We start from the raw sequence: 13,223 nt of genomic DNA, 5'->3' as shown, positions 1-13,223 counted from the left end.
GTCAAATTTTGCCCGATTTTGATGAAAATGCAAGGTTAACCCCTTACAATTTGAAACTATCCAGAAAAGAGAAATTTTGCCCAATTTTGATGAAAATGCACGGTTAACCCCTTACAATTTTACATTTCCAAGAAAAGTCAAATTTTGCCCAATTTTGATGAAAATGCAAGGTTAACCGCTTACAATTTAATTTTCCCCAAAAAAGTCCAATTTTGCCCAATTTGATGGAAATGCAAGGTTAATCCCTTACAATATGAATTTTCCCAGAAAAGACCAATTTTGATCAAAATGCAAGGTTAACCCCTTACAATTTTAAATTACCAAGAAAAGTCAAATGTTGCCCAATTTTGATGAAAATGCAAGGTTAACCCCTTGCCATTTTAAATTTCCAAGAAAAGTCAAATTTTGCCCAATTTTGATGAAGATGCAAGGTTAACCCCTTACAATTTTAAATTTCCCACAAAACTAAAAAATTTCCCGATTTTGATGAAAATGCAAGGTTAACCCCTTACAATTTGAAACTACTCAGAAAAGTCAAATTTTGCCCGATTTTGATGAAAATGCAAGGTTAACCCATTACAATTTTAAATCCCCAGAAAAATCAAATTTTGCCCGATTTTGATGAAAATGCAAGGTTTACCCCTTACAATTTTAAATTACCCAGAAAAGACAAATTTTGCCCAATTTGATGAAAATGCAAGGTCAACCCCTTACAATTTGAAACTACTCAGAAAAGTCAAATTTTGCCAGATTTTGATGAAAATGCAAGGTTATCCCCTTACAATTTGAAACTACTCAGAAAAGTCCAATTTTGCCCAATTTTGATGAAAATGCAAGGTTAACTGCTTACAATATAATTTTCCCCAGAAAAGTCCAATTTTGCCCAATTTGATGGAAATGCAAGGTTAACCCCTTACATTTCAAATTTCCCAGAAAAGTCCAATTATGTCAAATTTTCATGAAAATGCAAGGTTAACCCCTTGCAATTATTTTTTCCCAGAAAAGACGAATTTTGCCCAATTTTGATGAAAATGCAAGGTTAACCCCTTACAATTTTAAATTTCCCAGAAAAATCAAATATTGCCCGATTTTGATGAAAATGCAAGGTTAACCCCTTACAATTTTAAATTTCCAAGAAAAGTCCAATTTTGCCCAATTTTCATGAAAATGCAAGGTTAACCCCTTTCAATTTTAAATTTCCCAGAAAAATCAAATTTTGCCCAATTTTGATGAAAATGCAAGGTAAACCCCTTACAATTTTAAATTTCCCAGAAAAGTCCAATTTTGCCCGATTTTGATGAAAATGCAAGGTTAACCCCTTACAATTTTAAATTTCCCAGAAAAGTCCAATTTTGCCCGATTTTCATGAAAATGCAAGGTTAACCCCTTACAATTTTAAATTTCCCAGAAAAGTCCAATTTTGCCCAATTTTCATGAAAATGCAAGGTTAACCCCTTACAATTTTAAATTTCCCAGAAAAATCAAATTTTGCCCGATTTTGATGAAAATGCAAGGTTAACCCCTTACAATTTTAAATTTCCAAGAAAAGTCAAATTTTGCCCAATTTTCATGAAAATGCAAGGTTAACCCCTTTCAATTTTAAATTTCCCAGAAAAATCAAATTTTGCCCAATTTTGATGAAAATGCAAGGTAAACCCCTTACAATTTTAAATTTCCCAGAAAAGTCCAATTTTGCCTGATTTTCATGAAAATGCAAGGTTAACCCCCTTACAATTTTAAATTTCCCAGAAAAATCCAATTTTGCCCAATTTTCATGAAAATGCAAGGTTAACCCCTTACAATTTTAAATTTCCCAGAAAAATTTAATTTTGCCCAATTTCGATGAAAATGCAAGGTTAACCCCTTACAATTTTTAATTTCCAAGAAAAGTCAAATTTTGCCCAATTTTCATGAAAATGCAAGGTTAACCCCTTACAATTTTAAATTTCCCAGAAAAATCAAATTTTGCCCGATTTTGATGAAAATGCAAGGTTAACCCCTTACAATTTTAAATTTCCAAGAAAAGTCCAATTTTGCCCGATTTTGATGAAAATGCAAGGTTAACCCCTTACAATTTTAAATTTCCAAGAAAAGTCAAATGTTGCCCGATTTTGATGAAAATGCAAGGTTAACCCCTTACAATTTTAAATTTCCCAGAAAAGTCCAATTTTGCCCGATTTTGATGAAAATGCAAGGTTAACCCCTTACAATTTTAAATTTCCCAGAAAAGTCAAATTTTGCCCAATTTTCATGAAAATGCAAGGTTAACCCCTTACAATTTTAAATTTCCTAGAAAAGTCAAATGTTGCCCAGTTTTCATGAAAATGCAAGGTTAACCCCTTACAATTTTAAATTTCCCAGAAAAGTCAAATTTTGCCCGATTTTGATGAAAATGCAAGGTTAACCCCTTACTATTTTAAATTTCCCAGAAAAGTCAAATGTTGCCTGATTTTGATGAAAATGCAAGGTTAACCCCCTTACATTTTAAATTTCCCAGAAAAGTCAAATTTTGCCCAATTTTGATGAAAATGCAAGGTTAACCCCTTACAATTTTAAATTTCCCAGAAAAATCAAATTTTGCCCAATTTTGATGAAAATGCAAGGTTAACACCTTACAATTTTAAATTTCCAAAAAAAGTCAAATTTTGCTAAATTTTTATGAAAATGCAAGTTTAACTCCTTACAATTTGAAACTACTCAGAAAGACAAATTTTGGACCGACATTTATCTTACAATTAAAATAATTTAGAGCAACACAATTTTTTGTTTATAAACACTATATCTCCTTTAATGACATCTGGAATACATTCCGTTACATCAGCGATTGAATAATCATCTAAAAAAATTTTTAATACACATTGATTACAAAAATAGGTCAGTTATTATACAGACGAGAATAAAAGACTTTGACACCATTTTAAAACATTCCCCTTCTATATATAGTACTTACTATCAAGAATACGAGGTCAAAGGGTAATTATATGCAAACTATTCTACATGAATATACATCAAGGATGACTTGTTCGCAGCACAGCCTCACCACAGAAACATTGTATTGCTATTTTTTTCTGTAAATTTCTTTCATTATAAAGGTTTTTCTAACAGAATTTAGAAACGCTGTTTATGCAATTATTCCACACAATTACAAGCTTTGAGCAACAGGAATGTTTGGCAATGACGATTTCGAAAATCTTGAAATTACATTTCAATTTTTGTACCGACTAAAATGGTTCAGTGGATTATTTATCTACCTGGAATGGTTATTGTTGGAACAGTAACTTTCAAAGTAATGCTGTAAGATTACATCATACATACATGTATGTAGTTACAACACTGTGATTTGGCCAGAGAAATAAATTTTTAATCATTACTTTATTACCAGGTTAGACTTGAACCTTAGACCCTAAAGATGACACCCTCTCGCAGTGTGTTATGCTGGTGTAAAAGATTAATACAAAAATAACAATTTTACCATGATTTTCCACTTTATACACAAATAGTACATGATTTCTTTAAAACTATTATCTTTTTTAGAAAATAAAAATGCATAGATTAGTACAGTGCGATCACAATTATAATCAACAAGAAACTGAATAATCACCAGACATTTAAGATATAAATATTAGATATCTCTACACCAGACATACACTTCTAAAGAATGACATTTAATGAAGATCATAATAGATGTTTCTCCTAATATAAGGGCATACATAATTTCATTTTAGTTACTGCTGGCACCTTGTATTTTAAATTCTTATAAGCTGACGTTAACATGTGATAGATACAGTAATGGTTCTTTCATCAAATTTTTGACATGATCATAGTTTTATATATGTACTTTCTTAATTTTTTTCTTAATCCCAATATTCTTGGACTTTAAAAGTTTCAGAAGAAAAAGTGCAATGTTAAAACTAAAAGATACATAATACATTCTGAACCTCGATTTACATATAGCTTATGAATATTTACATATAATTAGTAGGCACTTATGCAAATGAGTGGTCCCTCAACAAGCTGCTTTTCTCACCAAGCCATGAATGGTTGAAATCTCTGCTCTCCATCCTTCGATTTTGAAAACACGCACATCACTTTTTCTTGGCAACAAAACCGAAGCCCCAAACTACAGGCAAGGAATCTCTGAAATCAACGTTGTCTACAAATCGATCAATTTACTTTTGGAAAAATTAAAAATCTGATATGTGGATGGAGGAATACAAAGGTATAATCCTGTAAGAAATATACATCGGATCGACAAGTGGCTACAAAAAACAACTAACATTAGTCAAATATCAACTTATCACCTCAGTGCTACAAGAGTCGCAATCAGAAAACACAATTCAGAATATATTAAGATTATATGAACATAAAAAATAACATCTGAACAGGGAAATGTTATGTATAATACTTGAATACTAATAAGCTACAGGTTCATGAATATCTATGATTTATATGAATATATATGAGATCACATGACCTGTATGATTTGAATATTTACATCTGTTTAACATGCATATGACCTTCACTTTCATGACCCTTCTTAATGACAATACATTCAAAGCGCATATACTTCACCAATGTTTAAAATTATTTATAAATATCAAAACAACTGTAATGAAGAAAAAAAGGATTAGCAAGTTTTAAAACTAATCCTTGCTGAAGGAAAAAGTGAGAAACATTTATTAAAATAATTCACATTAAGCTCATTACAGTAAAATAATCATTGGTACTGACTAAATTGTGTTTATACACCAATTTTATTTTTAGGCTGCAGTGTTTTCCTCAATGCAGTACTAAATATATACAGGATTCCCCAGATCTCTTTAACATCTTTGCAGTACTACGATAACAATGATATTTACAAGTATTTCGGATGGGGGGGGGGGGGGGTCGTCAACCTGGAAATTATAAAAGTGATGGCATGTTTCTTTTTAAAATAACTACCATCATTTTGGTGACTTTGAATACAAGTTTACTGGCTGCAATGCCAATGAATTCTTGCAGGTTTGAATAAAAAAAATGGTGGGTATTACTTTTAAAATGCATCAATTCAAACAGTGACATTTTGGCAAATTTGTTAATGAGCCGTAAAAAAAATATTTCACATCGTGGTGGACATTAGCGGTTTCATTTTGCATATTTCAATCGTGCAATTTTTTAGCACAGTGTACTTTTCCCTCAGAAGGAAATGCACAAGAATACATTCATCTACTCACAATCACAGGTTATGAGGACAGTAACTGGTAGCAAGGAAAACACAAGCGTGAATACTAGCAATTTTATAAGTAAGATTTGAGGCTTTGCATGGTGGAGATACTAAATAATGAAAGGTTTGCGGAAACACCATGTGCGAATAATTTCTCAACTAAGAGAATGGTTCTGAAAAGAACCAGAGGTATAAACTCAACGTTCCGAAGACGTCTCCTGAAGACAGTAGAGCATACTGACCGGAACGTCGAGTTTATACCTCTGGTTCTTTTCAGAACCATTCTCTTAGTTGAGAAATTATTCGCACATGGTGTTTCCGCAAACCTTTCATTATTTAGCAATTTTATAGCTTTCTAAACTGACGACAGATTTGCTTGAAGCGCCCTCAATTAACAATATCAATGAATGCTACATTATAGTCTGCCAATAGACCATTATCATGTTGCGGCCATCTTGATTTTTTTCCATTCAAATCAACGTAACCAAAGTGAGGCTGGAAGGAAAAATAGTCTGGTTCCTTTTTGCAAAAAAAAAAATGTCATTCAGTACTGTTAGTGGATACAGGGAACATGACTGAAATGGTGGCAGCATGATAATGTCAAATAGACCCCTCTCATAGACAGCCATCTTGGTAGGCAAATTACAATTGAGTATCCAACGCCATGCATGTACGCGCAGTGTGAAAAATGTTCCAAACATGTGCGCATGTTCCTCAAAATTTCTTCGAAACACGGCACAGCAGATGTGCGTCAGGGAAATTTGAATCCCAAATCGCTGATGCACGTGGCAATCTGCAGAAAGTGACTGATTATTTATACAAATCCTTTTACCGCACATAGATTACAACCCCAAAAATATAAAAAGAAATAAGGAAAATTAGCAACTCTATTTTGACTACAAATAGCATGGAAGGCATGATGACGATAACTAAACATCAGCCGAAATGCGTTCTATTTTCTTCTTCTGAGCAGGTGGCGGCCATTTTGATTCCAGAGAGCAAAGCATGATGGGACAAGGCGACATGCAAATCAGTATAAGATATCGGTTGTGTGGCTTCGGCTGGACAGGCCGCCTGGTTGAGTGGAGTAGTTACCAAAATGCTGCCGAGTCTGAAGGGGGAAGGGGGGGGGGGGGGGGGGGGGGGGGGGGGAGAGAGGAAGGGGGGAGAGGAGGGGTACAGATGTTTGGAAAGGGACAAACGAGAGCATGGCGTAATTATGCAAATCATGCAAAGCAACTACATATACAACTAACAATCAGCAAATAGCCAACAAAAAGCTTTTTTAACAAGGCATGAATCTGATGCAATGATTGGAATACGGCATCATGCAGTTTTACAGCCAACAAGAGAGAAAGGATCGCATTTTTTTTCTAACTTTAAATTTTTTTTGTGGGTGATGAAGATACAGGCCCCGTCATCATTTTTAAAATATGCATAATTGACTTCAAATTAATAACAAATAATTAAATAAGGATTAAATTTGGTCAGGTTGAGGTAAAAATAAAATCGATCAGAGGTTATAAACATTTACATTTGGTGGCAAACCTTTTGCAAAGGACAAATGGGAATTGAAATGTGTGCTAATGAAGGTTAAATCGTGGGCGGGATACAAATAATGGTTTGTTATTTGGATGAAAACGGGTAATGAATTACAAACAAAGAGACATTTTCAGAATGGAAAACACGGATTTGTGTAACTACAAATGTACATTACAAACACATTTTCAAACCAAATACGTATTTGGTAAATTTGAAGTCAAATACATCATTGGTTAGTGACAATAAGTGTCAGTACGATCAAAGAAGAAAACAAATTAGTGTAACAGTACAAAACAACATGATTTCAGAAATAGTGAATACTTGGGCCACTATTCATAGTCAGGCAGTGTTAGTACCCAGCATGCAACCGGACAAAAAGACTTTCAAACTCTTCAAATTTTATCACAGTGTGATCGGTTTTCAGCGATTTTAACACCGCCTGACTGTGAATAAGTGCCCAATTGAGAATGATGGAGTTTATGTACCGGGCGGTGCCGCGGGATTGAAATCGGGCGGGGGCGAGTTGAACGGTGAGTTGTCGTGCTCGCTGGAATTGTCGGAGATAGAGCGAACTTTCCGTCTGTCCATTATAGCCTTGAGTTCAGAGGATGTGTTGGTATTATCCTACGACAGCAACATAGAGAACAGCTCCTCTTAGTAACGATAACGCTGCCAATTATATCAGAATCGGGCCGAAATTGGGCCGCCGATATCAACTGATCGAAAGGAGCAATGCTCATAGAGATTTTTGGCAAGGTATGCACATCTAGAGTTGGAAAATGTGTGATAGCTTTGCAGTGTGAGCGGTGGCAGTTTTGTATCAATCTTAATTTTGTTTCTCCAAAATGGCTGTCAATATGCTTGTTACTGGATTAATTGTATGTGGTATAACAAGCATGTTTTGGCCGCCATTTGTTTAAAAACGTGATAGCACCCAAAAAGCTGCCACCGCTGCAATGCTATTACATATTTTCCAACTACAGGGGTGCATATTTGATACCGACCAAACCCCAGGCTGATGGCCTATTACTGCTTTTGTGGAATTTCTTAGGTAAATATTCCTGCCCAACCCAACCAACAACTAATGTAATGACACATATCTGTGCCGCCAGAGTTTTGTTAATGATTTACTTTATTTAGTTTATTGAATTCTTATTTTAATTGGGTAGCCCATTCAGTGGAAACCACAGGTCTCCCATGGGGCCCAGTAAAGAGAAGACAGTGTGAAGAAATTACAGTTTTAGTGGTGGGAGGAAAACCCTGAAGACTATACCGAGGAAAACCCACGGAATCAAGTAGGGACTGAAAACCCAATCCACATATTGGCCCGGGCAGGAATCGAACCCGGGTCACAGCAGTGGAAGGCGAGGAAAGTACCGCTACGCCAACCTGACTCCCTATGATCTTCCATGAAGTCCGTCCGAATTTCACCTTCAGTTATTCAGTTACTGAACCGTCACACCAAATATACAAGCTAATATCCAACACCACATTCACGTGTATGTACTTTTGCCCCAGCTTCAGATCCCACACCACAAGTGGACAAATGTGTCCGACATTTGGAAGTCAATCGTACGTGGGTGCTTAAAGGGTTAATAAATGAAATGAAATTTAATCCACACATTGGAACTCTTGTGAGTGTTAATATTGTGCTGGTTAGTCATTCACCCTAACCCTAGGGCCTTTTTGCTAGGAACCATCCTCAATTCTTTCAAAATCCTCCAAATTTTTCTCATATTCAAATGAAGGATACCCACTGCCTCAATCCTTCAAAATCGTCAGACAGTCCTGCCTCTAAAAGTGCATTCATCCTCAATCCTCCTCTTCTTCAAACACCATTCATCCTCACTCCTCCAAAATCCTCATATTTTTCATACACCATTCATCCTCAATCCTCCAAAATCCTCCCAAACTGCAATGAGGATTTTGAAAGATTGAGAATCCAAGAGACTTAACGATCTTTGCATTTTGGTTAGAAACTTTCCTTAAGTTGTTCTGTGTGAAACTAAAATCCAGCTGGAGTTTCTGTCTATGAACTGCAAATGTTGTCCGGTTAACACCCAAAAAATTCACACTGTTAGGTAACGGAAACAAGAAGGTACCGGCCAGTACCAGACACCTGTAAGAGCAAGTCCGTACAAGCCCAAACTAGTCAATTCCAGTCGGAACCGGTCAACATCAATCAATTAGAACCAGTCACAGCCAGTGACAAACTAGTCAATATCACTCAATCAGCCAGGACCAGATACAACCTGCAAGGACCAGTTAAAACCTGCCAGAACCAGTCAGTTCCAGTCGGAACCAGTCAATGCCAAAAACTAGTCGGTATCAATCAAACTGGAACCAGTTGGACAAGTTACAGCCAGTGAAAACTAGTCACTATCAGTCAGAACCAACCAGAACCAGTCAGTCCCAGCCAAGAACCAGTTGAGGTTTTATCAAAATCTGAACCAGTTAGAGCCTTACACAACCTGTCAGTACCAGTCAGAACCAGTTAGAACCAGTTAGAACCACTCACCTCTAGGCCTGATTTCTGCACCATCAGCTGGCTGTAGACGCGGTTGGCATCGTCAAAGCAAACCTGACGCAGCTCTTCCTTGGTCAGGCTGAAAAGCTGAGCACCAGTCAAGACTCCCAGGCTGTCCACAGTCCTGTCAAAAATTTATGAGAATATTAAAATCACCACAGTAAGTAATGAAAGGTTTGCGGAAACACCATGTGCAAATAATTTCTCAACTAAGAGAATGGTTCTGAAAAGAACCAGAGGTATAAACTCGACGTTCCGGTCAGTATGCTCTGACCGTCTTCAAGAGAGTGCCTAAACACCTAAAAGACGGTCAGAGCATACTGACCGGAACGTCGAGTTTATACCTCTGGTTCTTTTTCAGAACCATTCTCTTAGTTGAGAAATTATTCCCACATGGTGTTTCCGCAAACCTTTCATTATTTAGTATCTCCACCATGCAAAGCCTAAAATCTTACTCACCACAGTAAGCTTCACACTTAACCCACTACCACCTGTACTACATTGTATAACATTGTATTACATTGTATTACATTGTATTACATTGTAATACATTGTATTACATTGTTTTACATTGTATGCATGCTCTGATGAATCCATACAACCATACAGTGCTGAAGCGGTGCAGGGAGTAAAAGGCAGGGCAGTTTGGAATTATACAGGGAGTAACAGGCAGGGTAGTTGAGGGTGGTACAGGTATGAATCATAGAATTGGATTCAATCCCAATACACCACTTTGACAACAGAATAAACCTGATAACTGACGAAAGGAAACAAAATTGGACAAGCTTTGAGGCAATTGTAAAGCTAAAATGCAAAGATATTAATTTTTTGTTCCTGTCTGTTTGGATAATGAGTTGGAAAATGAAGGGGAATTCGGCCTGTTGTTTAACTGGTAATAGCTGCATTGGAATGTATAAGAGCTAACTATGTGGAAACTCTGATAAAGTTTCAAGTAAGTATCGTTTGGGTTTCAATAACACCATGTAGTAGTAACTACTGTCGCTCATTAAATATTTAGTTCTGAAAAGAACTTGTCCTGCTTATTGTCAACGTTCGCTATTAGTAGTTTTAGTTCTGATAAGAACAGTCCTGCTTTAAGCTCTAACAGAACTTGTCTTTGGTCTCAACGTTTTGACTAGCCTGCTCTAGTCATCGTCAGGAGACTGAGTTTTTATCAGAACCAAATATCTTCTGAGTGACAGCAGTTATTATCACATGATGTTACCGCAAATCGAAACGAGACTGATACTCCACCATGCAAAGCCTCAAATCTTAGTGTCAAGTAAGTTCAACAGTCAAAATCTTTGTCCGAGAGCTCATTTTCAGAAGAGGAGCTATTGTGTACTCACAGTTTGCTGAAGCCTTTACTCTGTAGCCACTTAGTGACATCGTCTGCCGATGACAGGTAGTTGATGTTGACACTTGCTCCCGAGGTACGTCGGATGTTGAAGTTCCTTGGCGGGCCCTGGTTGACTCGCTTCATCAACTCCTCATGCAGATCTGTGTGCGTCTTCTCTGCACGGTTTGGGATTAAATCTTCAACTATGGGTGGATTGATTGTTTGCAGTGGAGGGGTGGGGTTAGGTGGATTGGGTGAGGAAGACGTTAGGACGTGGAGTATATCCATGAGCAGGGATTTGACGATGGCCAGCCAGGAAGCAACAGGTGGATGATGGATTGTTAACGACGAGGAAAATAGGAAAGGAATGAGACACAGGATTGGGATATATGATGCAAGGATGAAGATGCGGATGATGTTTAAGAAGGCGGAAATTGACAGAGGAGGGTGGTGGAAGGATTGAAATGAGATGGGTGCAGTGATTAAGAAGGAAGACACAAGATTGTTTGGAATTGTTTAAGATGGGTGAGCAGAAAAATGGACGAGGTGATGAAAGACAAAGATTGGGTTGAGATGCGAGAAGTGCAGACAGGAATCACAGAGGAGAAAATGAAGAAAAAGAACGGGGGAGGGGGGAGAGGGCAGACGGCATGGGAATAAGACAGGACATTTAGCAGGGGAAAGAACGGGAGAAAAGCAAAATAGTTTTGTTAGTGCCTCGGAACCGGAAGCAAAGCTTGCATTACTCTCAATTAGCTTTTTTGTTAGATCCAAAGACTTTAGGTCAATTTGATTGTTAACAAGCAGCATTCTTTATTCTGAAAATTTGTCAGATGCAGGTACGAGTTCCTATCCTCGTGGGTTTTCATTTTCTCCTGACGAGTAAAACAATGCTTTATTCTTTTGGCGGGTAAAAATATTTAACAAGATTGCACATGCCATGTGTTAAAAGTCTAGCTTGTTAAGCATTGTGTTAGACCAAGCATAAGACTGCAAATTAGCGTTTATTAGTTACAGGAAGACAACAGGTAAATGCAGACTAGCCTTTCAAAGGAAACTTATTTATTCAGGGATTTTGTCCGTTGCGATAGAGACCGTGCTCTAACCCTGCCAGACGCAACACAGTGCAGCAGGTCTGGTGCACTTGATGCATTCAGCTACCAACACCAGTGCATGAACGACCACTTCTGAGACAATGAGAGCTAATCCCATTGAACAATGCCACAGTTGTATCCTGCTGTGTGCGTTGACCACAGACTCTGAGGCAGCGTGGCCTTGAGACTTTTGACCTGATGGAACTTGGGCAGGCTTGTACATGTAAGTGTTGCATGTTGCTGCGTTTGGCAGGGTTTCTAGCTAAAACACCCCAGAGGGTTAGGGTTAACTTACCGTTCACTCCCTTCCTCTGAAGTTCCTTCTTGCGCAGTGTGTTCTTCAGTTGAGTGGCAAAATCAAGGCTGTTGTGTTCTGCAGAACAGAAGAATAGAATGTTTGGGTCACAATCTGCTCCAAGCCGGTAGCAGAGGATAAGAAAGAGGAGTTTTCTTATGTCACACAGCAGGATGGTGACTTAATAAATGTCAACAAAAAGAAGGATTTGAACCCATTAGCGCACTCACATTTTATTTATTTAATATTGGATTTTGCCCTTCACCGACGTATTTTATAAACTCGGTTTACTCAGTGTTGCCCCTGAGTGATTGTGAGGAAAAAATCATTTGGGGGGACTCGAACCCACGACCTCCTGCTTACTAGCTTACTTATGTATTACCACTAAAGTATTTATTCCTTGGGGAACCCATAAAACCATGGAGCGCTGGGGCAGTTAAGGGTGGTATGGGAGTGGTAAGCAGGGCTGTTTAGGGTAGTAAGGGGCAGGCATGAGAATGAATTTCAATGAAAAAAAAACAGGAAACTTGTGTAAAAACAGGAAAAAAGATGTGAAATCAGGCCAAAAAAGCCCCAAAACAGGCTCAAAATAAATAAAAATGAAATTTGGGCAACAAAAAAACCCCCAGGAATTCATGTTAAACAGGAAGATTCTCATGCCTAAGGGGGTAATTCACAGGGCAATCTGGGGAAGTTCAGGGACAACGAAGTTATTTTGATCAGATACAACTCCACCTTTGTCAAAATTTGATCGACTCTTTCTAAGTATTGGTGCACCTGTATTAGTAGTATTAGTGAAGTCAATTTACCTCTGATGAGAGGAGCAGGTGGTGGCGCTGGTCCCGGGGGAGGAGGGGGTGGGGGCGGAGCCTGCAAAAAAAATAACACACAGGGTATAAACATGGTCACATTTCATCAAGAAAAAATACAGGCTTTGATAAGAACAGTTATTTATTTTAGAAGACCGAACAGTTATTTATTTTAGAAGACCAAACAAACATAACACTTGCATGTCTTCAAATTTAGGACTTGTCAAGGTCAAAGGTTAAAGGTTATGGTCATATGTTCTAGGGTCACAATGTCAAGTCTTCTCCAATCAAACTCTTTGTTAGATAAACACTGACTAAACATCGCAACTTTTTAAAAATCAAAATATAACTATTTCGACAAACGTTAGGTAACAATTACCTTTTAGAATTTATGTCAAAATACAAAACTTTACA

The 13,223-nt window shown here is 37.3% G+C and overlaps 1 protein-coding gene across 4 annotated transcripts in view; it reads right to left on the bottom strand.

The window, feature by feature from the left end:
- Window positions 1-5,492: 5,492 nt before the first annotated feature.
- LOC119725703 (epidermal growth factor receptor kinase substrate 8-like protein 2) overlaps window positions 5,493-13,223 on the bottom strand; it is a 56,567-nt gene continuing 48,836 nt past the window's right edge. For 2 of the 4 annotated variants that reach the window (XM_038197233.1, XM_038197234.1), the window contains 6 exons: window positions 12,810-12,870; window positions 12,001-12,078; window positions 10,622-10,814; window positions 9,264-9,396; window positions 7,231-7,369; window positions 5,493-6,314 (listed from right to left, as the gene is read on the bottom strand). In XM_038197233.1, coding sequence (XP_038053161.1) covers window positions 6,295-6,314; window positions 7,231-7,369; window positions 9,264-9,396; window positions 10,622-10,814; window positions 12,001-12,078; window positions 12,810-12,870 — 624 coding nt within the window. In that variant the 3' untranslated portion in view covers window positions 5,493-6,294. The remainder of the gene's footprint in view (window positions 6,315-7,230; window positions 7,370-9,263; window positions 9,397-10,621; window positions 10,815-12,000; window positions 12,079-12,809; window positions 12,871-13,223) is intronic. The other 2 variants (XM_038197235.1, XM_038197236.1) reach the window with 2 other exon arrangements.

The sequence above is a fragment of the Patiria miniata genome, unplaced genomic scaffold (assembly GCF_015706575.1).
Source record: "Patiria miniata isolate m_02_andy unplaced genomic scaffold, ASM1570657v1 HiC_scaffold_19, whole genome shotgun sequence".
Lineage (NCBI taxonomy): Eukaryota > Metazoa > Echinodermata > Asteroidea > Valvatida > Asterinidae > Patiria > Patiria miniata.
Note: the sequence above shows the minus strand (reverse complement) of the source record. Positions and strands in the feature narration are given on the sequence as shown.